Source organism: Tiliqua scincoides, chromosome 11, assembly GCF_035046505.1.
Source record: "Tiliqua scincoides isolate rTilSci1 chromosome 11, rTilSci1.hap2, whole genome shotgun sequence".
In the NCBI taxonomy this organism is placed as follows: domain Eukaryota; kingdom Metazoa; phylum Chordata; class Lepidosauria; order Squamata; family Scincidae; genus Tiliqua; species Tiliqua scincoides.
In genome coordinates, this window is record NC_089831.1 from 12849952 (window position 1) to 12877709 (window position 27758).

Sequence of the window (27758 nt, forward strand, 5' to 3'; positions counted from 1 at the left end):
AATATCCAAAAAGAACCTCCTGATGCAGGGGTGTCTACCTATGAGCACCACTTGCTTGATCTCTTGAATGAGCTTCCAGATATCCCCAGAATCTAACTGCAGGCCCAGAGCTACATAGGTGTGTGTTGGAGTAGCTTCGGCTTATTGATTTTTTTTTTAAATCCCACCCTTACTTCAAGAGCTCAAGGTGGCGTATGTAGTTACTTCCCTACTTTTGGCCTCGCAACAACTCTGTGAGGTAGGTGAGGCTGAGAGAGAGTGACTGGCCCAAGGTCACCTTGGAAGCTTCATGGCTGAGCAGGAATTTGAACCAGGATCTTCCAGGTCTAAGTCCCACTCCCAAATCACCTCACCATCCTGGCTCTTAAATGTCACTGGTGCTCTAATACATCGGGGCTCAACCCACTTAGCACCAGAATTTTTTTTTAAAATTGCAATGAGAACCTTGGGGGCACATAAAAGCAATTTTTTTTGCTCTAAAACCCTGTAATGGGCCAAACAGATTTGCTTGTAGCACCTCAATTAGTCAAGGATGACGCAGATGAACAGTTGTAATGTCCAGAAGAAGGCAAGATTTCTGTTTGATACAAATTCATACATTTCAGAAAGGGTGGCATGTTTTAAGAAGCATGTATCTTTTGAAAGTTGTCGGGGAAAATTTTCTTTTTTTGGATAAGGCAGAGTGTTGAGAGTAGCGGTAATTGTAGTGGGTAAAACAAAGCTCGTTTACCACCCACATGCTGTCTTTGCCTACACTCGCATTGCTCTTAAGATGTGTTGAAGGGGCTTTTTAGTTTAGCAGCCCATGTAATTTCTATTGGGGCCCTGGGTGTATTGTATTAAGTACACCACATGCTACTCTTGTCACGTAAGTAGGGCAGCCCTGTCTATTGCTAGGCAAATTCTGTCAGTGTCTACTGAGTGTCTGGCCTGTTTTGCCACTTCTCGCCATGGTGCTAACTAGATTGCTGTACAGATACATATGCTCAGCTGACTGGGTACACTGGCACACTTTAATGCACGCTGTTGAGAAGAGGAGTGGACTTCTGCAATTTAATTTAGGGTGAAAAACAGACTGGAACCTAGATTTTATAGCCATACACAGCATTACAGCTGGATCATGTAAAGCAGAGAGATGGCTCCTCTTTAAACTGACTTGAGTCAGGTCTCTTGCATGGAACTCAAATGATTAGTGGGTGGAGAGCACATTTAGGTCTGGAGAATGGCAGGGGCAATTTTAAAATGGTTTGGGCTGTATTCAGAATACATTTTACGTGTATTTGCACCATTGTGCCCATATTCACAAGTATGCCCTTACAATTACAGACAGGAAGCTGCTTTTATTGTGGAGGGGGAGGATTTGTCTAGCTCATTGTTGTCTAACACACTGCACTATACGGGCTATTTTGGCAATCATTCCTGATGGCCTAACTTTCAGACATTTTGGTTAAGAGGCTCAAGCTGTAAACCGGGACTTCCTCAAGTTGAATTCTGCCTTTGCCATGAACTTACCAGGAGGCTGTACGCAAGCCACTCCCTCTAGACCTCAGTCTTACCCATCAGCAAGATGGGAATACCTGCTTACCTAGCAGGATGCTTATAAGGACATGTTCACATTGTATTTGAGGAAGGGGCTTGGCAGGTCTCCACTACTCAGGTTGCTGATTGTTCCTGGGTGGATGGCTAGGTACGACAGGTGCAAGACTCAGAGCCAGGGCCCCTGCAGGAGGCTCATAGGGCATCCTAAGGGACTTGGTCATGGCTGGAGGAGGGGTTACTGCACCCTGGATTAGGCACCAAGGATCCTCCCTGGCCTTGGCTCTCTAGAAGGGTCACTGGCAGCCGTCTTGCTTGGAAAGGTGCCTTCCACACTTTATTTAAGTACAGGCAACCTTCTTACACGTCCCACCCCTTCTTTCTCTTCTGCAAACCAAATGGTGCTCCGTCCCAGCTTCCCGAACAATTTCCCTCTACCCTGTCTTTGCCAGTGGCCCCCATCTTATACAGCCCCAAGAGGAGATGTCTGGTGCTCCTCAGTCATCCTGCTTGCATGTAGTGGGATGAGGCAGGCCCATCTACAGCCTGTCCAGGTCTGACCAAGGCTGAAAGTCATGGCTGCAGCCGGTGTTGCTGGAAGCACTTGCAGAGTTGCGCCCCAGCAGGCCTTGTGCTTGCTGAGCAGAGCGCTGGCTTGGATAGGATTGTTGTAGCCATGCGGCAGTGCGGTCTGGGCAGACAGCCTGACCTCAAGAAAGAGCCAGAGGAAGGTGCCAAAGGATGGACCTGCAGAGCGGCAACCAGGGTAAAGCTGGGCTTTCCCAGACAGGGCAGTGTAAAAATAATATATGTGAAATTATTTATATGCTCAAAATACTTAGCTTTTGCATCATCATCATCATAGACCTTTACTGCCATTCTGAAATTGCCACTGTCAAAATTGCAGAACTTCAGTGAGATGTCAGTTTCTAAATGTGACTTCTGAGCTCAAGTGTAGCAATTGCATGTCTTGGTTATTCATCCATTTCAGCTTTGGGAATCTAGGTGCCTAACTTTGGAAATGAGGACATGAAATCCAAAGTAGGCCGAACCTACATTTTGTATTTCTCCTGTTAAGCAAAGCACAACAAAACCATCTCCCTGCACTGCAGGCAAGAGGACCATGTGTGACTGGCTTAAATAAAACATGGTTTCGTTGCTTAAAAGTCAGTGCTTATTGAAAAGGCAGACATTTCAGTAAAAGCCTCTCTGGAACAAACACCAGCCCTGGCAACGCAGCACCGTAGCTTTAGAAATGTTTAGTTCAGAAAACCTCCCCTCCCCTTGCGCTTTGGGATAATGAACACTTGAAAGGGTTCACCTTGGTATCAATACTGGCAGTGATGAATTGGTCCTTCAAGCCTGTACACCTGCATGTATGTACATTTAATACACAGAAGTAGAATATTTAATGTCTCCACCTGAACAGCTCCTCTGTGGAAGACTGTGTGAGCACTGATGTTCCCAGGAGCCACTTGTCCTGTTAAGCAGCCTGGCCTACTGCTCTTGGCCCTAATTTCTCATCAGCGGCTGAAGCCCAGCCTTCAGTTGGTGGCTTCCTGGCCCTCTCCTGCCCACCTGAACTACACAATATCTGTATGGACTTTGCTGCAAGCTGTTCCTTTAATAACTCAGGTGGACTTCATTCTTCTGCTCCGAGCAGCATGTGAAAGGCAACCATCTTTTTGGACCAGAAATCAATGTGTTGGAGATAAAAGTGAGAGTTTTGGCCAGGTGACCTATTTAAACAAGTTGTGTGTGGTTTATGGTTTTGCTTTGAAAAAGAGAGGTTTTCATGACCTTCCTGTAAGAAACCTGAAAGAAAATTTGTGCTCTATATAGGTCCTCAATTCATTGTGTGGTTGGCAAAGGTGCCTTCTTTAATCTACTTCCATTCTCTTCTCCCTAGCTTTGAAAAGGAATGGGTGGTGGAGGAGAATAGAGTGGTACGCTGGAGTGTCTCTTGTATTCTAATCTTCCACATTTTCTTCTGCTTTTGTTCCCTCTTTTTGAAGGATTAGAATTCCAACTCCTTCGTTTTTGAAGGAGTGGGAGGATGAGCAGCAGAGGCAGTGGCTGATGCATCACTGGGTAAGAGGGGACAGTGTGTCAGGTGCAGGATGCTTTGAGGCCAGCTCTCACCAGAATGCACATGTTTGTGTCTTTATAAATGTCGCAGACCTTGCTGATTGCAAAAATGGGCTACTTCCTGGCTTTTCAGTGCTGCACATGCCGAGAAACCGTAGCAGCTTTACCGAAATTGCACAGCATCTATAGCAGAGTAAACTTGGCAAACTTGGGAGTGTACTTGTGGAAAGCTCTAGGTTTGCTGTTGCATATGAACATGTCTCAGCTCTCTACAAGAGAGGTCTGTCATTAGATTCATCTGGCCTTCTCTTTAGTCACTTACCAGTGAGAAGCTGGAGAGCGGTTTGATTGTGGTTGATCTTCTCAGTCTGATGGTAAGTGCAGTTGAAATGCGACTAAGCTGAATAATTGATGCTACCCCAAGCTTTGAGAGAGGCTCCTCATCTGAAATACGTGCCAAGTGTTGTAGAGGAAAATGTTCTGCTAAAATGTAATGGCTGCTGAAACACACTCAGACAGAAGCCCTTTGGTTCATTGAGATTTGCAGAGGGGCTCCAGGATGTCCCAGGGTTTATAGCGAACATCTAAGTCAATTGATTTTTGGACCTGGCATGGGAATGTCCCTGAAGTGTTAGCCAGTTGTGTGGTGGCGATTACACCTAGATGTTATCCTGGGTGGGGGACAGTGTGCATTGACAGGAGGTGAGGTAGTGAGAAAGGCAGTGCAGTGGTGGGTAAGAGCAAGCAGGTAGTGGCAGACTGGATATTGGGGGCTTGGCCAAAGCAAGCCTCCCAAGGCCAAAGTCTTTGATGGGCCTTGCTTCATCTAAGACAGCTAGTGCTTGCGACTGTCCAAACAGTGCAGGCCTTGGCCTCCAAATGAAATGGTGTCTCCACCATTGGTATCCTGGTATGACCTGCCAACTTTCAGGATCCAATTTTCTCCTGGCGTCTCTGCCTGTGTGTTGAAGGCCTTTGCCCTATATCCTTATGGGTTGTGGGTGTGGGGAGGAGAGAGAAATCTGAGAGAAGTTGGTTACCCTCTATTCCTGTGGTCCTGGGAATCAGATCAGAGGAGTGTTACACACCCAAGACATTCAGCTTGTGCTTGAGCCTCCATGGCTCTGGCAGTTTGAATCCTCATTGGTGAAAGTGTTCCACAGTGGCAACATTCGCCATCTTTGCACCTGAGGGTCTTTTATGCTACGTTCAAGGATTAGGAGGGGCTTGTCTGCTCTAGCTTGTTATAAAAAAATAATGATCACAAATTCAAACATCCGCTCCAACTTCAACCAAATGTAGTACCGAGAAAGAAAGAAAAAAACTTATACGTTGCATACAAACAATGTTGATGGTTTTTGGTATGATTCAGAATAACGTGTGTTTTTTTGGTTAGAGCTTTGTTAGGATGTAAATAATGTATTGCTCATTGGCAGATGGCCAGATCATATTTCCTAACCTGATACTTCATGTACCAGTAGATGGTGCTAGTGTATTCCTTGACAGAGGGAAGACTTCCTTGAGATAATATGCTAACTATATATTAATTTGTAATCCATGGCTTTTTTAAGCAACTGCACATATTTCATAGCAGGCTAACCAGCATCCAGAAAGTGTTTTAGAAAATAGTCTCTGTAACTTACTGTGTTAAAAGTGGGCACTCGTGCTAAATCTGTTGTACACGGGTGACAAAGAGGATGAGGGTGGAGGCTACTCCCCCCCCAAAAGACTTTTAAGGTCATTGTCAAGGTCAGAGGTTATTGCATCCTCTGCAATACTTTTGGGAAAACAGTCACAGCTCAGAAAATAATGAACGAGTTTTAACATACTTTATACCAAAATGAAGGCAAGAAGCTTGGCTACAAAATTGCAGTAGACCCAGTATTCCCTCTAAGAAGCATGGCCCTGCATCTCTCAACTGAGCTCTGTACAGCGTGGAGCTCAGCAGCTCGGCAGTTTGGTAGTGGCTTGATGATGTCATCGCCGAACATTCAGTGGCTGCATCACAGAGTTGCGACACTATGCAGGTGCCAAAGGGTTCTGCGCACCAGCAAGGATCCCTTAGAGCAGTGGTTCCCAAAATCCTACTTGGACTTCGGGAACCCTGTAAGTATTTGCAGGGAATAGGAGGGGACAGCAACATGATTGGAGCAATCATGCTGCAGCCAGGGAGAGAGAGGTTTTTTTAAAAACTTACCTGGAGATCACTATGGCTCTCCAGAGGGTTTGGGAAGCTTGCGACTCCCTCTGCAACTCTCCGGGCAGCTCTATTCAGCTATAAAAAAAGGGGGGGGATTCCTGTTTTAATTGTGAGATTGGAAGTGTTTTTCCCCCCCTCTTTTTATAGCAGTTTGGAGCTGCCAGGAGGGTTGTAGAGGGGGTCGCAAACTCCCCAGACCCTCCGGAGAGCCATAACGATCCCCAGGTAAGTTTTAAAAAAACCCTTCCCTCCCTGGCAGCAGCATGATTGTCTTGATCGTGTTGCTGCCAATTTCTGGGCCATTCTCCTTAAGAGGAAATGAGTGGACCACCCTCTTTAATGGGTGAACAAGGGCTCAAGTAACAAAACACAAAAATATATGGTCAGAAGAAATGGCTTTAGACTATGGTACCATTTTAACCATCCCACTTAGTTAATGTTATGTGAAGGTACAAGGTTTACAGAACATTTCATCAGTTAGTTATCACTTATGTAAAGAGTGTAGGGAAATTAAGCAACAGGATTGATGCCATCACCGTCACAGGCAGCAGTACATTTCAAAAACAGATGTTTGCACCCACATGTAACTAGTTCTAGGAAGGCAGTGAATGCAGTAGACAGTCTTTCAGACAGCTGATAAGACATCAGACTCTTTCTTTCAGGTAGTGGTACATTCAGGGGGAACAGCTTGTCTATGCACTTGGTCTCCTTGCAGCCAGATTCTTGCCTGGAGAATAGCACATGCAACATGAAACTCTAAAGCATCCTCCATTGGAAGTAGCATTTGCAGCTCCCTCTTGCCCTTGGTAAATAATTGTAGCCTGGCATGATCATATGGATCTGTTGTCTGGAGTGTCATACACATGGCAAACTAGTCCACAGCATCTGAGTAATATTCATCTCATCCAGCGCCAAGATGAGGTTATTTCAAAAGACTCTTCCAGCAGGACGTCTTTCCATAACTGTTGACGGATGAGATTATGTCACACTCTGTTAACGTATGAAAGCTGAACAAGGCACTCTTTACTGCTTTTGAAAACTCTTAGGCAATGGTGATGGGGTAGCATCTTTGTTTTTTTTAGCAGCCCCAGAAATCATATTTCAGTTGTTGTCAGGAAATAACCTCTGTATTTATGCAAATGACTACAACTTGTTCATAACTCTTCATCTGCCTCGCAAGCACTCAGAAGTAATCTTGTGCCAACCTCCTCAAGACTTCCCTCAAAATTGGGGCAGTGTTTTCTAGTTGTTTGGGTTTAAGTCCAGCAGTTACCAGTGCTTATGGCTGTCACAGCTCTTTTCCTCTCATCATAAGGACATCGGAGAGAAAGCAGTGTAGCTCAACTTTGTTTTCATCTATGGCAATAAACTGACTCCATGTATGTGGTAGGTGTAAATCTGGCCCTGCAGTGGGTTTTCATGTTGGCTTGCGCCTACGTATCTCAGTGTGAATCCTCATGTTGGTTCCAATATTAAGAATACTGTGTAGTATTCATCTGCCCTCCAACTTTGCAAAGGACAATATCACAAGTGTCATCTCATACATTAGAAGCTCAGTAGCGCAAGCTCTTGATTTTTTTTGGTGCCTGGTATGTCCAAACCAGTTCATTGCTTTCTGAGTTTCAACTGTTTTCCTGAAAGTAGCCCAGCCAATACATAACATCACCTCTGACCTTGACAATGACCTTAAGTCATTTTTGAGAGCAGCATTCACCCACATCTTCTTTGTCACCCTATGTACTATAGACCTGGCAAGGGTACCCACTTTTAACACAACAACTCCTATATAAGACAACACATGACACTGGTTGGCCTATCAGAAAAACCTTAGAAGACTGTTTCATATCTAACTGGGCTTTTCAGACCCACAAAAGCTTATGCCACAATGCATTTGTTAGATTTTAAGGTGTCTTGGCACGCTCTCTTTTTACTACATATTTGTGGAATCCTTATGATAATTTATTCTAAAATGAAATCTCTGGAGAACATTGAAAGAAAAATCTGGAGATGGAAACTTCATCTCATGCCAAGGAAAACCGGTTTCAACAAGCAAGGGGAAGAGGCTAAAGCTGCCCCCCACCCCCCATTGGGAAAACTTCCACCAGAAAGGTAGTGTTCTGGGTGTTCTGTTTAAGGACATTTAACATAAATAGGGAGGCTTGTTACTGTATTAAAGGAAAGACTGTTGAGAGAGGTGAGTTGGAGAAAAATATGAGAAGCATAAGAGAAAAATATTTGAAAGTTGCTTCTCGTCTATCAATAGAAATGTCTCCTATAAAATCTTCCATGTCGTCCGCTGTTCGTTCCCTTGTCATAGTCCAGAGTTTCTGACCTCACAGTTAATTACTTTGATGGACTCTTGTGGCTGTGGGCTGCTGTCAAAAAAATGATTTGAATGCCTGACCATTGAAATAAATGCCAGTCTGCTTTCCAGAGCAGATTGCATCTCCATTAAATGGTACGCTTGCTACGTGCTGGTTTGGCAAGGGCCTATGAAGGGGCCCTGGATAAGCTGCTTCTACCACTTACATACTAACCTAAAGCTGTCTTTCTACCCTGTCTAGTGGCCCTGAACAAGGGTTTCTGGGCAGCTCTTCACCTCTGGCCTTAGGTAGAGCCGTGACGCTCTTCCTCACCTCTTGCTTCTGCCTTGCATTCTGCTCCATTACCTTCTTTGGAGAAGTGTTTTGCCATTCTGTGCTACCCTGTGTGTAAAATCTTCTTCACATCTGATATTGTTCCCAAGCCTCCGTAACAAACGTTCAGATCATTCGTACATCTTGGAACTTGACATATTTTCCATGTGAGAAAGTGTAGAGACTGAAGCAACTGTAGACGAGAACCTGTCCGTAGGCAGCAAACCTCCTGTCATGGGTTGTTTGATGGTTTAAAAAAACAGTATTTTTTTCACTTAAAATTGTGGAAATTTTATGCAGCTTTTTTTTTTTTAAAGTGTGCATTTGCTCAGTCTGTGTGTTCTGAATTGAATATTTTGAGGTTTTGCCCAAATATTCCAGATTCTTTGTAATGAACAGCATGATGGCAGGAGGAAGTGGGGTAATAGAGCAACATGACCAGACGTGATGAGGGAGGGGGATAGCTATGCAGGGTGCTCCTCCTCTAGAATACTGGGCTCAAGACTTTTGTGTTGAAATGAATGAAGATTCTCAGAAATCCAAGGTCTATTCCATGTACCAGCGACTGCATAACTGAAAGCATGGTGGACCCAGCAGCCTTTGGCTTTTGCTTTGACTTGCCGAAATCTTGGGTGCAAGCATGTTCATAGGAGTAAAAATCCAACTTTGCTGCGTCTCATGATTTTTGAGGTTTCGCCTACCCACCCGCCATGACACATGAAAGCAAAAATAGAACAAGACAGACAATGCAGACCCACCCATCATCCCCACTACCATCAGCTACGTATGAGCAATGCTGAACCCTCTATTTAAAAGCTGATGTTTTTCCCACCCTCTCCTCCCACAGTTTCAGTGTTGCTGGTTTTGTGGCCACTGCAGTGGTTCTGATAAGTTGACCAATATAGCAGGTGACTGGAATTGCAGTTTTCTCTCTTCCCCGGGACTGGTGCAGTGTAATTCGTAGCAGGCTGTTGGTGATTAAGGGGTCAGAATTGCACCCAGTACTAGCCACGTTTACCTCTTGAGAGGTACCTGCCTAGGAGATCACTTCAGGTGGCTCAAGGAAATACTTGGGTCTTCATTCCTGCTTCGGTATACAGCAGAGTGTTGCTTACTTGCATGTGACCATTGATGACCTCTCACCATGTGACTGTTGATGGATTTGCTACCTCAGAGCTGGGAATCAAAGATCCCTCACGGTTTTAAACTTCTTTAGACAATTATTTAGTTATAATAGTTTAAATAATCCCTCGCTGATTGAGTGATTACCAGTTAAACTGATTAAATGTGGAAGCCCTAGTTCTAAACCTAATCTTAATCCATCTAATCTTCCACTTCCTAACAGACCCTTCTACTTTATTGTCCTCAATTCTTCATGCTTAGAATGAGTAAGGGACAGCTAGCATTTAGAACTAGGATGCATAAACCCGAACATGTCAGTTGCTCAAACTATTTGCTTGTTCCAGAGATTAACCAGGGCTTTGACAGAGGTATCAACAGAGGATTCTTCAGTGATATTTGGGAAAATAATATTGACCTCTGGGAATGAACAGAGGTTGGGCTCTTAATTGGGCTCCTACAACCACAACTAGAAATCCTTCTAATCTGAACCTTTGGTAGTGGGGTGGAAGAGAATTGGTTTATCCATCAGTAACCAAGGAGATTAACTGCACTTTCTCTTTTATTTGGAGCCTTATGAGCATGCAATATCATTCATACCCTGTAAGAACATAATCCCCACTGGGTCATAAGGCCCTGCTGGTCGTGTGGCCCCGCTGGGTCAGGCCATAGGCCCATCTAGTCCAGCTTCCTGTATCTCACAATGGCCCACCAAATGCCTCAGGATCACACAAGACCCGCATCCCAGTGCCATCTCTTGCACCTGGCATTCTGAGGTAATCTTAGTTCTTCATGCTTAGAATGACTAAGGGATAGCTAGGGTTTAGGACTGGATTGCATAAACACAAACATGTCAGTTTGTCATGTCAGTGACACACAGTCACTGTGTGTTCAGAACCTGCGATTGGGGCCCCAGCTTGGTTCAGAGCTGATGGATCAGTGCTAGTAAATAGAGCTGTGCCTGAAAATCTACACTAAGCCACCCAGGAAGCCAGTGATGGACTAGTGGGGAGGCAGTGAGCCCTTGAGGGACCCATCAGGAGATGTGCTGCTGAATCTGCACTGGCTGAAGCTCTTCCAAGTCATCACCCGTTTCTCATGATGTATAATGATTTCTGGAGGATGGAGCATATTGAATCTGACACTTTCCTTCCCTCTGCTTTCCTGTTCTGTTTGTCCTCCAGCCCTTTTGGCTCCTGAAGTCTCTAGGCATTTTTGGAACCAGGAATCAGCTAGTGAAAGCATTTGTTCTGTGCTGCCATAACAACTGTCTCCATGGAGATAGCAATTCAGCTAGGGAACTTTGGTAAAGTCTGTTTTGGCACCCTCCTTATCCTTTCTCCATCTCAGAACCCACCCACCCCGTTTTTTTTTTTTAGTGTTGGCAACCAAGCAGCAGAGCAGAGCTTCCAATCCAAAGTCTTCCACTTCTCCCAGTTGGAATTGCATTATTGTATGCTAAGGAATGTTGTACATTAGCTAGGGCTCAACTTTGATGCCTCATTTGGTTAATGCTTGCGTTCTGTGAATGCCCCTTTATTACAGCATCATGAGTTGCCAGAGGGAGGTGTGCTTGTGTAAGCCTCAAGTTCTTCATTTGGATGCCAAGAGTTGGAAACCAGTGAGTGTCCCCAACTGTGATAAAGACCTCCCTTGCAGAAAAAAATATGAGGTTGGAATGACCCCTCCCTGCTCCCCAACTATTGCTTATGTGACTTTGGCAAGACACATCCTTCATGCCACTGGGAACTATCTTGGCATCAGCATACTACGCTAGCCCTGGCACTAAGTGGGGATGGGGCAATAATGATAGTAGTCTCTGTAGTTGAGGAGTCACTACCTAGAACAGCTCTTAGATGGCTGTTCCTAATTCCCGTGAACTTTCAAGACACTGCACTGACCTCCCCTGGATATTTCTTTTCCTTTTTGGTTCCCTGAACCCAACAGGCGAAATAATTCCTTTTTGGCAGTGTGTGGGTGAGGGTCCTGAACCTTCACTGCTGTGAAAGGGGAGGGGAATTAAAAGCTCTAAGGATATATGCCCTTGGTGCCTTTGGATTGTATCCCCCCCCCCCACTGCCACAATTGCTGGCAATATGGTAGCTCATTTCATTTTTGCTGCTGAAAGATTTTAAGAAAAAAGGATTGAGAAGGGTCCTGTCTTTCCAGTCCAACTCCTCCATCCTCCCAGTGACCTATTTGGTGAAAAGAGACAGCTTCTCCCCTTGCTGCTGAAAAATATCACTGGTCTTCATGAAATTTTTGCAGCTCCCTACCTTTTCAAGCTCATGCCTTGACCATCCCATGCTACTTGGTTGGTTCAAAACTTCATAGCATAGCATGACTTGGCAAATTAGAGGAGGTCTAGTTGGCAGCTTGTTGAGCACCCAATTTCGGGTATACAGGTTGAGTCTCATTATTTGTGTGGGTTCCGTTCCAAACACTCATGTGGATGGCAAAAAAACTCACTATAGCAAATCAATTTAAAAAACAAAGTTTCTTTGCTCTGGTGATTTAAAAACAGCCTTGCTGACCTTTGTGATGTAAGATAAGAGTCCTTAAGAAGACAATCCATCAATCAGTCCTCCTCCAAGCGCTTCACTCAGCCCCTCCCTTCACCAATGCAAAGTGATTCCCTTTCTTTCATGTGCTCAGGGGGAAGGGAGGGGTTGCCTGGAGAGAGAAGGATTGTTGGATTGTCAGCCAGCTGCCCCCCTCCTCCTATTAAGGAGGCTACTGTTTAGTTTTTAAAACTGATTTTAAAGGGATGCATTTTTCCCCTCCTCCAGGGATCAGCACATTCCTTCTCATTTTCAGGGGGCCATTCGTGTTGAGTCAAATCCGTGTATAAAAAATCAGTGTCTAAATAGGCTGGACCTCTATGTGTTTTTATACTACAGTGAAAAGCATGAAAGACTTGGTTTAGTGTTGCACAGTTTGTTTGTGGTGTGGAGCAGAATTTTCCTAACCCAGTAAAACTGAAAATAAACTGTTCTGTGTGAATATTTTTAAACTTGTAATGTGTGTGAATAAAATCATTGAGAAATGTAACTTATTTATATCAAGGCTTGGACCAAAGAACAATGAAGAAGCCAGGATATTTCATTTGTTGTAAACCTTCCACTCATATTTCCTGATGGTAATATGTTGCCAGTTTGCCATGCCAGGAATCAAAAGCCATCCATATTGACTGGAGGTGAGATGGAGGTTCATCTTGTATGCAGTGGAGCCTCTCAAACCCTGTTTTATGAAATCCTCCTGGATGGCAGCCTCATTAAGAGAATTAATCTGGTCAATTTGTCTCTCTTCTTGTAGACAATATCAAGGCACCTCTAATTCTGTCACCCACCTGCAAAACAAGACGTGAGCTAATTTCCAAGTATGGCATACTGCACCCTGGTGTTGATTAAAACTTGCTAAATGGTCCATCTAATCCAGGCTGCAATTTGGAGTTATTGGAAACTTACATCATAACTTTTCATCATCATGTGATTTTTTTACATTGATTAGTGGCCCTTTTTTCCTTGGGTAATTTTGATATGACGCCGGTCCAGATTTATGCTAGGGTAGTTGTTTAAAATTCGCCTTTAAAAGTGAAATAAACATTGATGTTAGATCAGGCTTGAAGGCTTTTCTGCTTGACAACTTGTGTCATTGTCACTGTATTTGAAAGCCTATCTAGGTCAAGGCAGTAAATATTTGTCCCAATCTATAACTGTTCAAGGGGAAAATATATGTATTTTGAAAGGTGCTTGGCAAGAGGGAGATGGGAGTACGTGCTGTCCAAATTTGGTGCACAGGGTCTCTTCTATAGGGCTGGCCAGATCATGAGGCTGATTGACATGGTCTTCTCAAGCAGTGGATTAATAGGGGTGTCTGCCACCCACCTCTATCTGTCTTGACCCCTTTCCCCCTCCCACTCCCTATATTTGAAAAGAAGACGGGAATTGAACAGAAGAAGGAGAGGAGAGCTAGGGTGTCATGCTCTGACTTTTACTAAGGTATTTTACTTTTGACCCTTTAGGCTGATTTCTATGACTTAAGTTAAATGGCTAGACCTGTTCTTTAGGAATTTGCCTTACCATTGCCTAACCATTTTTAATAGGCCCAGTCCACTGATGAGACTAGGTAAAATGGCCACTTGGAACAAGTATTTTGCAAAGATGGGTGCCACAGCTGCACTGTACACCTGTTGTGTCTGCTCCCTTCCTAGTTACTGTGTCCAGTGTCTGGCTGCTTGCCAGTGCACCCTACCCGGGCCCAGTGCACTCAGCCACTCCCCTCATTTCTTGCTGCAGAAGAAGTGAGGAGTTTTTAGCAGCACCCCAGGCCAGCATCACTCTAGCCTCAGGTTGTATTTTGTAGTCAAAAGAGGAGGAGCAACAGCATACACTACTGTCACCTGGGAAAGAAAAGGTGGCATGTGTGTGGTCCCAAGATCAGGAAGTTGCAGTGAGTCGCTGCCTTGGGTGTGGTGGGGGACATGCCTTGCACCAGCCCTGCTTTTTAAAGCCACCTGTGATAGAGGCTTTAGCCACATCTTTGTGATGGTGAATTCCATCAGTTAAGTACACACCAAGTGAAGTCCTTTTGCTTGCTCTTGAACCTTCTGCCCATCAGTTGAATGGCTCCTAATTTTGCTATTAATGTCAGACCTGCCTTGAGTGCTTCTGTTTGGAGAGGAAAAGTGGGGTAAAAATGCTTTAACTTTATTGACTTTGGTTATTTCTCTCTCCCCCTTTGTTAATTGTTTCCTTATCTGAAAAGGCCCCATTCCCCTTAGCCCTTCTTTATAATGAAGATTTTTCAACCTTGTGATAATTTTAGTTTCCCTTTGCAAGGTCTGATATCTTTTTTTTTGGGGGGGGGGGGAATGGAACAATATCCAAAATAACAATCTGCATTTTAAATGCATTTGCACCATAATATGCCTCCTTTTTTGTTGACTCAAGGCAGTTTACCTAGCCAGGCTGACCATAAAAGCATTTTTTTTCCCCAAATGTGGCTTTTACAATTGTTCTATGAGAGAAACTCATAGAGCCTTCCATTTCTCCAGATGTTTCCTTTCATAGTGTAGCTGATGTTCTGTCTGCACAGCTCTTGCCTGGTGGCAAGGTACTTTTTTTATTTTCAGTCTTTCCGAATAACAATTAACATTGTATTTGCCATTTCCATTGGTTCACTGTGCCAACATTTTTAGTGGACCTACCCCATGACAGAGAACCTTCCTGGCTTGTCAAAGCAAATTAGGCCTCATTGACTACTCCTCTTCTCTCTCTTTCCTCTTTGCCCCCAGCATGAAGCTGCAGTGACAGAATCCTGGTTAGTTAAACAGTAACTTCATGCATTTCTTTTACTTATTAAATGAATTTATACTCCTCCTTTCTAGTTAAAAACTGCCCAAGGGAGCTGGTGCCCAAAGCTGGGAGCAGTTGTTTAACTGTGGCTTACAGAACCAGAATATGATCCCTGTTTCAAGCCTAAGTTTGTAAACCACAGCTCTTTGGGGTTGAACAACATGCAGAGTTGTGCAGTTTTAACAATAACCACCAGGAAGGACACTTGCATGCACAAGGTGAGGAGGCAACACATGGGTATGCTCAGAGCGCATTCGCACTGCGTGGTAGTCTGAACTTACTCTGCGTATGTTTCTGTGCAGAGAACACAACTCTTGAAATGTCTTGTTCATATGGAATTTTTCTGTTTTAGCCTTTATTGATGATCTCTCATTAGTTTCTGCATGCTTGCTGTCAAAATGTTTTCTTTCCTCATTTTGAAGACAGATTTTTAAAACACCTCTTCTAAAGAAGTGAGTTATCACAAACTGCCTGCTCCTTAACAGCTGTGGCTTTCCTCTAGAAGTCAGTCTAAAAGATGTTTTGAAATTAATAATCAGATTCCATGAGGAGTCATATGGAGCGAGTCTTTCTTAAGCACCCCTGTGCCCCAGATGTCTCCTGTGATCAGCCAGTCCAAACTTTTCCTCCAGACAACTTAATGTATGCATTGACACTTTAAAGCTCTGCCTGTTGAGCAGTATCGCTCTTGAAAACGCTACCTTGGAGGCCCAGAATGTAGTCATTGTATCTAATAAGCTACACCTGGCTTCTAAGACCTCTCTAATATATTCCCAAGAAAACTCATGCACTATGACAACTCCCCAGCGCTCAGACCCATGGCACTGTTTGCACCATGCAAGCAAATGGCCACATCTCTGCTGCTGGTTGCATTTGGATGCTAGGTCTTGGCATTGGATTCTCATAGGAGTTCCTTCTAGTTACTGACCAGTTCCCTTCTATTGAATCAACTACTGGTTCATCTAGGTCCACATTGTCAACACAGACTGGCAGTGGCTCTCCACTGTTTCAGACAGGAATTTTCCTCTGCCCTACCTGAAGACACCAGGGATTGAACTTCATATAAAGCAGATGTTCTTCCAGTGAGCTATGAACCCCTTCAGAACCCTACTCATTTTATCTTGTATCGCTTCTTACTTTTGAGAACATCTCAAGCCATCATCTCTGTAACTTTTGTGTGTGTCTTGGTAAAGTTGAACAGCCACAGTTCTTTGGCATTATTTGTGCTTAATTTCCTTTTTAAAAATGAGTAAAACAACTGAGACTCTTACAATGCTTTAAAGGCAAATTTATTTCAGCATAAGCTTTTGTAGACATTCGTTCACTTCATCAGATGGGTGGTGTATTAAGTCAAGGATTGCACTCGTTATGGAAACACTCGTGTATGAAACTTTGACTTCTTGGTTAGCTTGTTTTGCTCCTGAAGGCAGGAAACTTTCTCCACGGTACATCATGCTGGTGCTGCCGTTGAAGGCATCCCTCAAAAGTGGTGACAGCTTGGGTTCTAAATTGTCTAAATGTGTGATGCTTCCTTTGTTGTGGTGCTGTAATAGTGGTCTTCTGATGCAACCCAGAGGAGAATTATACTCCCTTTCCATTTCCCTGCTTCTGTTTTTACTGTCTTATCTAGCTTCTCTCTTACTTAAAGCTATTCTTGACATGGCCCTTGTTGGCCCAGGAGAGTGGAGGACTTGTTCTGTGAAAACGACATCTGCCACTGAGTGGCAATCGAGCCAAGGAGACTGTGCATCCAATTTCTGGTGTCTTAGAAAGGGCAGCACTGACTGACTGACGTCCCATTCCTGTCATTGAGGTTGTATGTCACCCTGTCCAGCACATTTAAGTAGTAGAAGTAAATCCAGATGTTGTTAGAAAATATTCAGGAGTATCAAGTTAGCCTTTGTTCACTCATTTTGAAAGGTTCATTATGCTCCATTCTCTTGCCTGGTCCCCATTCAAGCTTTTGTCTCTTGTTTTTCACATTACTGAGACTGACCGCAGCTACCCTTTGCGTTGTCTATTTTTAACCTTTTTCTTTGTCTGGTTGCTGCCAAAAGCCAGAATTAAGTGGTGGCTCAATGTGATTGAGAGTCCTGAAGAGTCACAACCTCCTGAACAGCAGTGATGAGTCCTTTCTGGCAGTGGAGGTTTCCCTTGTTTTGTTCCATCAAAGGAGGAGTGCCAGCCTGCTGTAGACTGGTAAAACCTATGCAGGCCATTTTTAGTGAAATACCAGTCAGTGGCATGGCAGCTGGCATCCCTCAGTTTGAACTGGGAGATCTGTCAGCCTTATGGAATGTTATGATGGAAACTGTTTCAGATAGATGTTGGTATATGGCAGGGTGAAGCTAAAGCAGTTTGTGCCAGTATTCTTGTTACCTGTAGGGGGAGAGGTGTCTAAAAGTTATGTAGACAGACCCACATATGCTTCTGAAGCTTTCCCAGTACAAATAGGGAAGAGTTTTAGCTAAGTGGTAGAACCTACGCACAAAGAAGATGAAGGTTCCAATGTCAATCCCTGGCATCTTCGGGTAGGACAGTAGACAATGCTGACCTTGATGGATGAGTGATCCAGTGCTATACAAGCAACTTCTTATGGGTTGGGAGATTGCCAACCTAGCATTGTGTGTCTGCTGTTTCATACTGCAGTTTTTCCTGTTTGATTCCTGGTCTTCTGAAGTTAATTCCTTTGACACATACAAAATTTGAGCTAGAGACAGGTGACTGACATAAAAATGTTTTAATAAATACCTAGTCTCTTCCTCCTCCTCTTCTTTCAGGACACAGGAGCAATTCCAGGCAAATCCAGACAGTTACAATGGAGCTGTACGAGAGAACTACGCCTGGTCCCAAGACTACAGTGACCTGGAGATCAAAGTGCCAGTGCCCAAACACATCCTGAAAGGCAGGCAGGTAATGAACCTCACTATTGTCAGTTGGCCCGTCAGAGATGCAGAGGTTCTCCCCCAATTGCTTTGCCCATGTGTCATTTTTCAGCATTTTGCCCTCCACCTGCTCAGTTGCTGTGGAAAAGGATGCTGGTTTGTGGCTTATACCATATTTTATCTTCAGACCTTCCACCAACGATCCACTCCTAATTGCTTTCACTTACAGCAGAGTGCAGTAGGAAGGGTGCCTTGTATAAAAGAGTTGTAGCATGGTGGTCTTCTTAACCCAACTCCTAGAGGCTCTTGCTTCTGACCTGCCAGCAAAGTATTTTAGGCATTCCTCTTCCTTATCTACTTCTGTACAATTGTACTAAATAGACAAAAGATCCAAAAGTATAGATCCAAAAGTAACAGATCCATAGATCCAAAAGTAACAGAAAGTAAATGGGGCATTGCTGAATGGGTTGCGGCCATAGGTCAGTGGCATAGGTCAGCATCTCCAGGTAAGGCTGGGAAAGGCCCCTGAAACCCTGGAGAGCCACTGCTAGCCAGCATAGACCAATGGCACAAGTGTCACTAGTGGTACTTCACAGTTGGACAGGTGTCTCTTAGGCCCTACTGTCATGGAAACTGCCTCTCCTCTGACTGACCTGACCCCACCTAAAGCAAGAGTATCAGTAGCAAGATGAGTGGGTATGCAGTCCTCCAAGAGAGATGTTGCAGAGTGGAAGGTAGACCGGGAGTAGCAGCAGTTGCCTGAGAAGCCTCTTCCTTTCTGCAGGGATAACCATGGGACATTGCTGCTTACTTCTGCACACAACAGTGGCCTCTGATCTCAGTGGAAAAGCCTTAAAAGCATAGATAATACTGAGCTAGATAGACCAATGGTCTGACTTGGTTTCAGAGCTGGCAAGAGGAGATTGCTGGGCAAGATTTTAAAGAATCTCCAGTTTGTGGTGGTGGGGAAAATGCAGTGGAGGAAGCAGCCTTTACAGAGACCTTGCCCTTTTCTTCTTCATCTCGTAGATGTATCGGTTTTCCTGGGGTAGCTGCATGCACTCAGTTTCTGGTTCTGGCCCGTTCACTTCTAGGCACCCCTTAAATGTGTGAAGTGAATTGGAAGTCTCTATGCACCGGCTAGGTCTTGAGTCGTTTCTTTCATCCTGGGGAAGAATGGCTGTATCAGCAATGGCAGGATTATAATAATAATAATAATAATAATAATAATAATAATAATAATAATAATAATATTACAGGTATTTATATACTGCCTTTCTTGGTCTTTATTTAAGACGGTTTACATAGGCAGGCTTATTAAATCTCCGTAGGGATTTTTACAATTTGAAAGAATGTTCTATCTTACAAGAACCACAACATTCAGGTGTTACTTTCTTGATCTGGTTTTACATTCTGGCCTCCATCCTCCCACGCTCAGAGCAGATGGAATAACTTGGCTCAGCTTGTCAGCTGCTTCAAGGTCGCACGGTGCCGGTAGCCTTGTGGATGTTATCTTCAGGCAAATGGAGGCTCTACCCTCTAGACCAGACCTCCTGCCCTCTGCTTGGGGGAGGTCAGTTCCCTCCAATAACACAGTGGCTTGCGAGTAGCCCGAGAGAGTCCGGCAAATGTTTCTTTTGAGGTGATTATAATTTCAGCATTATTGTTTTGAAATGGCAAACTCTCTGCCATTATTGTTTTAAACAACCTCATTGATTTTGAGCTGAATTTTCCTGAAGGATGCTGTTTACCAGAATTTCTTTTTTGCTAAGTGCCCTGGGACTCTGCCGCCTGGAGTGAGGGGCATTTTTAATTGCTGCTTGCTGGAGAAACTCCTTCAGCAAGCAAGATAGGTTTAAGCCAGTGCCTGTTGCTGCAATGTGTTACAGGCATCCATTTCACTCTATGTGGCTTTCTTCTACCTGTGTCTCAAAGAGAAAGAGGAGTTAGAATTTGCTTAAGAGCCCACCTTGCTCTCAGATTTCCTGCAGGTGTCACCTTTGCCCTGGGCTACTGCTTTAGGAGTATTAGTGACCCTCACATGATCGACTTGTTATGGGGAAATCCAGCATTTTTGTGCCTTCGTTGGTTAGTGGGAAACTTACTCCCATAGTATTATTGTTTATTTATTTAAAAGATTTATATCCTGCCTTTCCTATGCAAATGCTCAAGGCAGCTTACAGTTCAAGACTAAAAATATACAGTATATGCAGCAGTAAATAAAATCATAATGGCAGCAAATTGAAGGGGGGCAACTATTTATAACCAAAGCACTGCTGCAGAAACACAGGACAGACAACAACACGTCACCTAATGCAAGTCAGAATAAAAACATTTTGAACTCTCACTGAAAGAGGGGGAAGTTTTTAGTTTTTCCAGAGGGGAATTCCATAGTTGTGGTGCCATTACAGAGAAGGGCTCTTTCCCATGCCTCTAATTTGGGATAAAAGTTGCACTTGAATGTGGGCCCCTTTAAAGAGATCGGGTCAGAATGTATGAGAGAAGACGGTCCTTCAGATGACCTGGACCCAAACCGTGAAGGTCTTTACCAGCACCTTGGAGTGGGCCCGGAAATGATTGGGCAGCCAGTGCAGTCACTAAAGCAACAGTCCAACTGAGTCAAATAGTCTCCATGTCTGTTTAGTAACATAGACTTGTACAGGCTTGGCCCATTTACGAGTGAGGCAGTTGCACCAGGTGGCAATTTGGCCCATCCACATCCACTGCTGCTCCTTTTCGCTCTGCCTTCTCCTCTGCCTTCTCCTCTGCCACCCATCTTCTATTCCATTCTCCTCTTCCTTTTTGAATCCAGGGAACAGGGAGTGCAGCAGCAGAGGAAGACTGGCCTGCCACTGGATTTGGCACATCACTTCAGGTGCCTAGAGGGCCTGGTTCATCCTTGTGCCCATCAGGCACTTCCAGGTGGTGACATCATTTTCTCCTCTCTCTCGCGAGGTTTCTTTTTCTGGCCAGCAGAATGATGCAATTCTGTTTTTATTTATTCATTTTTTTGTTTTGTCAATTTGTGATAGGCAGATCTCTCCTGCAGCCCTACTAGTGAGGGGGAGGTTGCAGAGACATACACAGACGCTTGTACTGACTGGAAAAGTAGGAGTGGAGGCTTATTTTTACTTCCTGATATCAGAGAAGTGAATAAAGAAGGGAGAGGGGTGTAGTGATCCTGTGTGCTTCCCCCCACCCTCGAGTCTGGGACATTGTGTATCCTCTTTATTCCTCCTGTGCATTCAGGGGCAGCTGAACTGAATGCCCTTGGTTTTTGTATGTCACAGCCTGAAGCCCCATGTCATGCCAGTATAACTGGCTGTTGCAGAAGCATTCATTAACAGTGTGGTATGGATGTAGGGGTAGGGATTGATAGTATGTTTACCAGTAGCTGTGGAACCAGAAGAGGGAGCACAAAACATACTCTTTAAGACAATAAGTCGAAATTCTTGGTATGTTAGGGGATGCAGGGTTGCCTCCATGCTGTGTATCCCACTTTTTGCCATAGCTTTTGGAGCAGTGGCTCCAGAGCTGACATGAGCAAAAACATGTCACTGTTCTAAGGCACTCCATTGCGGGGCTGCAATCCAGAGAGGAAAAGGTGTTGGCTTATGTGTGGTTTGTGCTGTTGTTACACCCATGCATAGACCCTCGATTGAGCAATCTGCACTCCTCCCAGCCTCTGAATTGGGCTAAATTAAATATTGACGCATCTTGTCTTCAAGAACATAAGCAGAGCCCTGCTGGATCAGGCCTATTTGGTCCAGCATCCTGTTCAACACAGTATCCAGCCAGATGCTTCTGGGGAGCCCACCTGCAGTGCATGAAGGCAGTTGCTGCCCTGTTGTTGGTGTTCAGTGGCTTATTGAAGCCTCCATTAAAGACTTCTCCCCCTTGAGTTTGTCTAATAATGGTGGTGCTTGTGCGGGATGGTGCGCCAGTTGCGGTCTTACTTGACTGGATCGGACAGAGGTCCATGCCCTAATGACTTCAAGATTGGATTATTGTAACATGCCCTACATGGGGCTGCCCTTGAAGATGGTTCAGAAGCTGCAGCTAGTGCAGAATGCGGTGGCCAGGATCGTTACTGGAGCTAGGCGGTTTGATTCTGTCGAACTGCTGCATCAGCGACTGCATTGGCTGCCCATTCGTTTCCGGGCCCAATTCTAGGTGCTGGTTTTGATCTTTGAAGCCCTTCATGGTTTGGGGCCAGGTTATCTGAGGGACCGCCTTCTCCCGTATATTCCGGCCCGCCTTCTTAGGTCATCTGAGTGCCACCTTTCTCCAAGTTAGGGGGATGGCAGCAGAGGGGCAAGCCTTTTCAGTAGTGGCACCACAGTTATGGAATTAGCAAAGGAAAGACAGGGTAGAAATCTTTTAAATAAATAATCAGTTCTTTTTTTAAAGCCATCTAAGCCAGTAGCCATTGCTGCATCTTGTGATAGAGAAATCCAGTTGATTGTGCATTCTGTGAAATAGTCCTTCCTTTAAAGTCTAGAGAGGAATGTTGGAAAGAACAGACCGAGCTGAAAGTTTCACTCGGCTACTCCCAAAAATCAGGCAGCAAGAAATGGGGGTGGTGGTGATAGCGGTGCCTGTATTTCTACCCTTCAAAAGGATTCTCCCCTCAATTCTGTTTTAATGAGCAGCGAGTATGCCTCCTGTCCCTAAAAGCCATAGTTTGATGACTGATGTAGTCGCTTTATGTTGTGTTCTGTCTCATTTTACTTTCTGCTTCCTGAATATAAATCCATCTGCCAGACAGCAACCCAGTTTCACTGAAGAAAGGCAAATCTTTGTAATCAGAAAACGGAGCTAGCATGCACTGTTCTTTTTTGTACTACTGTTTGGTACCAAAATTACATTGCTTCAGTGCCAATGATCTTATTTCAGTCCTTGCTCTTCTTTTTTGGTTTAGCAGTAAGATTTGGGTTATAGAAAGTGCTGTAGGACAGCAAGAGGTAATAGGGGCAAGTGAGGAAGGCAATGTTCTTTTTAATCAGTCTTCTTAACACAATTGTTGCATTAACTGTGCCATGCCCCTCCTGAAATTCCTTCGCTGGCTTTTCCTTCACATTTAATGTGAAGTCTTTGTCTGTATTTCCTACTACAGCTAAGCTGATGTTCATAAGGTGGCAGGTGTTGCATATGCTTCCCTTGTTTACTTGTGCCGCTATCCTCTTTCTCCCTGCCTTGTTGTCTCACTCATGTCACTATCCTAGTTGGCAAGCCCTTTGAGGGCAGGGACCTTTATTTTCACCCTTTGTAAAGCACCGTGTACATTGATGGCACTGCAGAGCCAAAATGGTGAAACTGGACTGAAACCTGGAAGATCCAGGTTCAAATCCCCACTGGTCGTGAAGCTTCCTGGGTGACCTTGGACTATATCTCAGCCTCAACTACCTCACAGGGTGGTTATGAGGACAAAAGGAGGGGAGGAACTATTGATACCACCCTGAGCTCTTTGGAGGAAGGGCGGTATCAAAATGTGAAAAATAAATAGTACTATCCTAACATCCATGTTTTCTGAAAGCGTAAAAATTTTGGAGAGAGTATCTTTTCGTTTCTGTAGCTGTGTTTGGAATAACTCAGTGGCAGAGTCCCTGCTTGGCATGCTGAGGTCTCAGAATCAGTGGTATCACCAGATAGGACTGGAAAAAAACCTTGAGCCCTGGCATTTGCTGTGTTTGACAGTACTGAGCTGGATGGACCAGTGGTCTGATGTAATGTGCTGGGCGCATTACTATGATGAGAAAGTTGCTGTTGAAAGCCAACTTGTGACTTGAATTTGGGCCTCAAATGTGAGCTCTGCAAGACCAGTAGCCAAGGCTATTCTATAGTATCAAAAATTTAATGACAAGAAGGTAGTGTTTTTCCAGTACAATACTGTTTCTGGATGAATGTATGTTTTTTTTAAAAAGGGCATTGCTTTCTACAGACTATAGGCCTATTTAACATAAAATATTAAGTAGCAGTGGAACTGAGCAGGTAGAGACATTTACAATAGCAGGAATGGTAAAAAAAAATGGCACTTTCCAAACTCCATTATCCTTGATGCATGCCCACCACATATTATGATAGGTGCCCTGCACTAGACAGCCCCTGTAACACAAAGGGGAACATCATTACAAATGTAGTTTAATCTGTGGGGTCTCAGGTACTATCTGAACAATTTTGAGAGAGTTCCCCTTAGTTTAATGCTGAAGTTGACTGATGGTGCAATCATATGTATATCTTCTCAAAAGTAAGGCCTGTAGATTTCAAAGTCACTTGCACTCAAGTAAGAGTGGATAGGATTGCAACCTAAAAAGGATTTTTTGTTCTTATTACATTTCACTTTTCAGTGCGTATGACTAAACCAAATCCTTCTCCCATTCTGCTTTGATATCACTGACTGATAGCCCAATTCTAACTAGCACTGGCGCCTGACCTTACTCTAGGTAGCACCCCAGACTGCCCAATGGAGCTACTCTAATCCTATGGCATCTATTTAGCTGGCACTAGTCCGAGCAGCCCCATGGAGGGAGTTCAGGCCCAGGAGGATAGGATACAGTGGAAGCTTGCCCAGCCAATCGTGCCCCCGTTTGGGTTTGATCTGCCCTCATTCCACCTTTCACCTACCCAGAAATGCCCCCTCCTTACCTCCATTCAACCCGTTCACTTCCCAGTGCTTCTCTGACCTCTACCAGTGGCTGTCATGGTGCAGCATAGGCAGGGAGGAGCAGGCCTCCCCACTGGTGCTTCCTACTTGCGTGGTATCATAAACATGCTTTACGGCACTTTTGTGACAGCTAGCACCAGCGGAGCAAGTAAGTAGGATTACACTGTCAGTTGTGTACCAGGCTGAGCATTACCGTATTTTTCGCTCCATAAGACGCACTTTTTCCGCCCCAAAAAGTGGGGGGAAAAGTGTGTGCGTCTTATGGAGCGAATACTGCAAAAAAAAAAATCTGCCTGGCCCCGCCCCCTGCCCGCTCGCTCTGCTCGGCTTCCCCGGGCAGTCAGAGGCTGAGCTGGCTGGGGGACTCCTGCAGAGGCTGAGCTGGCTGGAGGGAGCCCACGCCCTTCTGTCTACTCAGAAGTAAGTCTCAGAGTCACTGGGGCTCACTCCCAGGAAAGCCTCTCTTCCCCCTCCCCCCAAGCCTGGAGCATCACAGCCTCTCTTTCCCCCCACCCCAAGCCTGGAGCATCACATCCTCTCTCCCCCCAAACCTGGAGCATCACAGCCTCTCTCTCTCCCCCCCCAAAGCCTGGAGCATCACAGCCTCTCTCTCTCTCTCCCCCCTCCCAAGCCTGGAGAATCACAACTTCTCTACAACACAAACACTTTCCCCCCTCTCTCACACACACAAGCTGCCCCCTTCTCTTACACACACAGATGGTCTGCTCCCCCACACACACACTCACACAGCAGGGGAGGGTTGCTTTCACTCACCTCATCCAGCATCTGAATGTAAGCCCCCCCCCCCATCACAAAGAAAAAACTGTCTCCTTGGTCAGAATGCCAGTGTTTGCTTATTGCACAAGCCCCAGGTAAGGCTCGGTTCTCACCATAAATCCAGAGGTTTGTTGTGTCTTGAGAATTCAAGTTGTGGTTGGACTTTCCACTTGTTCATTTGTATTGGAATCACGGAAGAACTGGCGAGGAGGTAGATGTGGTGTCAGCAGTGGCCCCTTTAAGGGTAAGGCCTGGGCATTCAGCAGTGTGTGCTGCACAGCTGCAGCCACTGGAAGGCAATAGGGCCCTCAGGGATATAAGGAGTACCTGAGGCAGAAAGGGTTTGTGGGTTTTGAAGGAGTGCAGGTTGGAGGTAGGAGAGGAGACTGACTGGGTTTATTGAATTTGGAATCTGACTGTGGATTGTGACTGGACTTGGATACCCTGATGGATTTGACTAACCTACCTGGAACCTGACCTTGGACTGTAATTTGGCTTATTGGCTCTGGACTCTGATTTGGCAACTCTAATTGATGGGACTGATTTACTTGGCATCTGTGGACTAGAACTGGACTCACTTTTGCTTGCTGCACTGGTGAGTTGCACAAGGGGGACTGATCAGCCTTAAGCGGGCACGAGGCCCAGTGGATTGGAATTTGGCAGAACATCATTGTAGCAGAAAGATAATGTGATCCCCTATTTGTGTGCACCTGCTTTTGTGAGCTTGATAAATTCTGACTCTAGCGATGATGAGTTCTTGGGGTTTCCAGAAAACTAGAGTACTCAAACCTTTAAGTCTCTCCATTTGTTAATGACAGTGATAATGGTTCTTAATGCCACTGTTGACTGCTGTTCACTTTACATGGTTCAAATGTTGTTCTGTTATAGTTTATTAAATATTTAATTACACGATTTGGTTCAGAATATTTTTTTCCTGTTTTCCTCCTCTAAAAACTAGGTGCGTCTTATGGTCAGGTGCGTCTTATGGAGCAAAAAATACGGTATACTATGACTTTGAGGCTACCCCCTTAAAAATATTATAACAGAGGAGCTGCTAATAGGCGCTCAATGGTATCATTGTGCCTGCTGTCAGACAGCTGATATGGTTGTAAAATGAGGAACTTCTAGCAGTTGAAACTCATGTACATTTAACAACCAAAATTTAACCTTCATTGTTAAAGGGCATTTGTGCTTAAACAAATTTGTGGCCCTTTTTTATATTAAATTGATCATCTGTTCTTCTACAAAGAATTTTGCCCATGGCAACACAGAATATAATCAAAATTGGGTACATGTAAATGATAAAATTTGTGTTGACAGCCCCATGAGTCTCTCATTCTTTTCTACATAAATGCTTTTTTTGTTTAAAAGCATTATATAAATATTCTAATCCATAAACTGTATTGCATCTTCCATTATTACATCTGTTATCTTCCATTCTCCCAGAACTCTGTGGGTATTTCAATTTCTTTTGAAAACCTACATCTTATTTGATCAATTCATTCAGTTTGTTTGATTTTAAACATTCAAAATAGTTTTATTTTGATAATAGTTCTAGTGAAGCATTCTCTGCTGGTTAGCTACCATGTATTATAGCAGCCATCTGTTTGGAAGAGGTATACCCTCTCATGTAAGAAGAGGTATTCCTCTTCCTAAGATGAGTCTTCCACTCCTTGTCTGTCTGTCTGTCTGTCTGTCTGTCGCTTCTTGGTTTAATAGCCTTGTTTTTCTTCTTCTTTTCCCCATTTTTCCCTCTGTTCTTGCACAAGCTATTCACCTAAAATGAGAATCTAGAGACAATTACCTGTCAGGAGTGTTTTCTTTTTTGTTAATTTTTTTTTTAGTTTTTAAGCATCTATCAAATGAAATCATGGCACAGTTTCTTATGAAAGTGGCTCCCTCCCCCATCTGTTTACTTTCTAGTCTGAGTCCATGAGTCACTAAACGTCACCTAAGTAATGGATAATGCAAGAACATTTCAAGGGAGAAAATCTGGAAAAACATGCAGGCTATTACAAAATAATCTGACCTTTACTTTAAGGACTTCTTTGGTTTTCAAGATGAAGAGTAAAACTGAGGGACTGATTTGTCTCCAAGTTAGAACTAGGGAGGCAGAATATACAGTTGCCTGCTTCAAGGATAGGTCTTTGTCTTCTTTGAAAACAGCAGGTTACCTGTGCCAGGTATCTTGACTGGATCTGCCATCTGGCTCCTACTGTTGTCTGCTAGGAAGCTGGTCTTCTGTAGAAAGAGCTGCTTCTAGTAAAACCATTTGTTTTTCTCCCCCAGAACATTGTATCTAAAGAACAGAACCCTGTTTATTGTTTGCTTTCATTTTCAGCTCAGCTAAACCTCGGCTTGGCTGTAAGCTGCAGCTGTAAGAATGGGTGTCCAGGCGTGCAGGTCTCTACCTGGCCGTAATGGATCTAAACACACACTGCACAACCGGACATCCTCTTACTGATATTCACAATTGGCCCACTATAGTGACAGTTT

The 27758-nt window shown here is 44.3% G+C and overlaps 1 protein-coding gene across 2 annotated transcripts in view; it reads left to right on the top strand.

The window, feature by feature from the left end:
- The window catches only part of NUDCD3 (NudC domain containing 3), a 50546-nt gene that overhangs the window by 7599 nt on the left and 15189 nt on the right, over positions 1 to 27758 (top strand). For both annotated transcript variants that reach the window (XM_066639768.1, XM_066639769.1), the window contains exon 3: positions 17717 to 17849. In XM_066639768.1, the coding sequence (XP_066495865.1) occupies positions 17717 to 17849 (133 nt within the window). The remainder of the gene's footprint in view (positions 1 to 17716; positions 17850 to 27758) is intronic.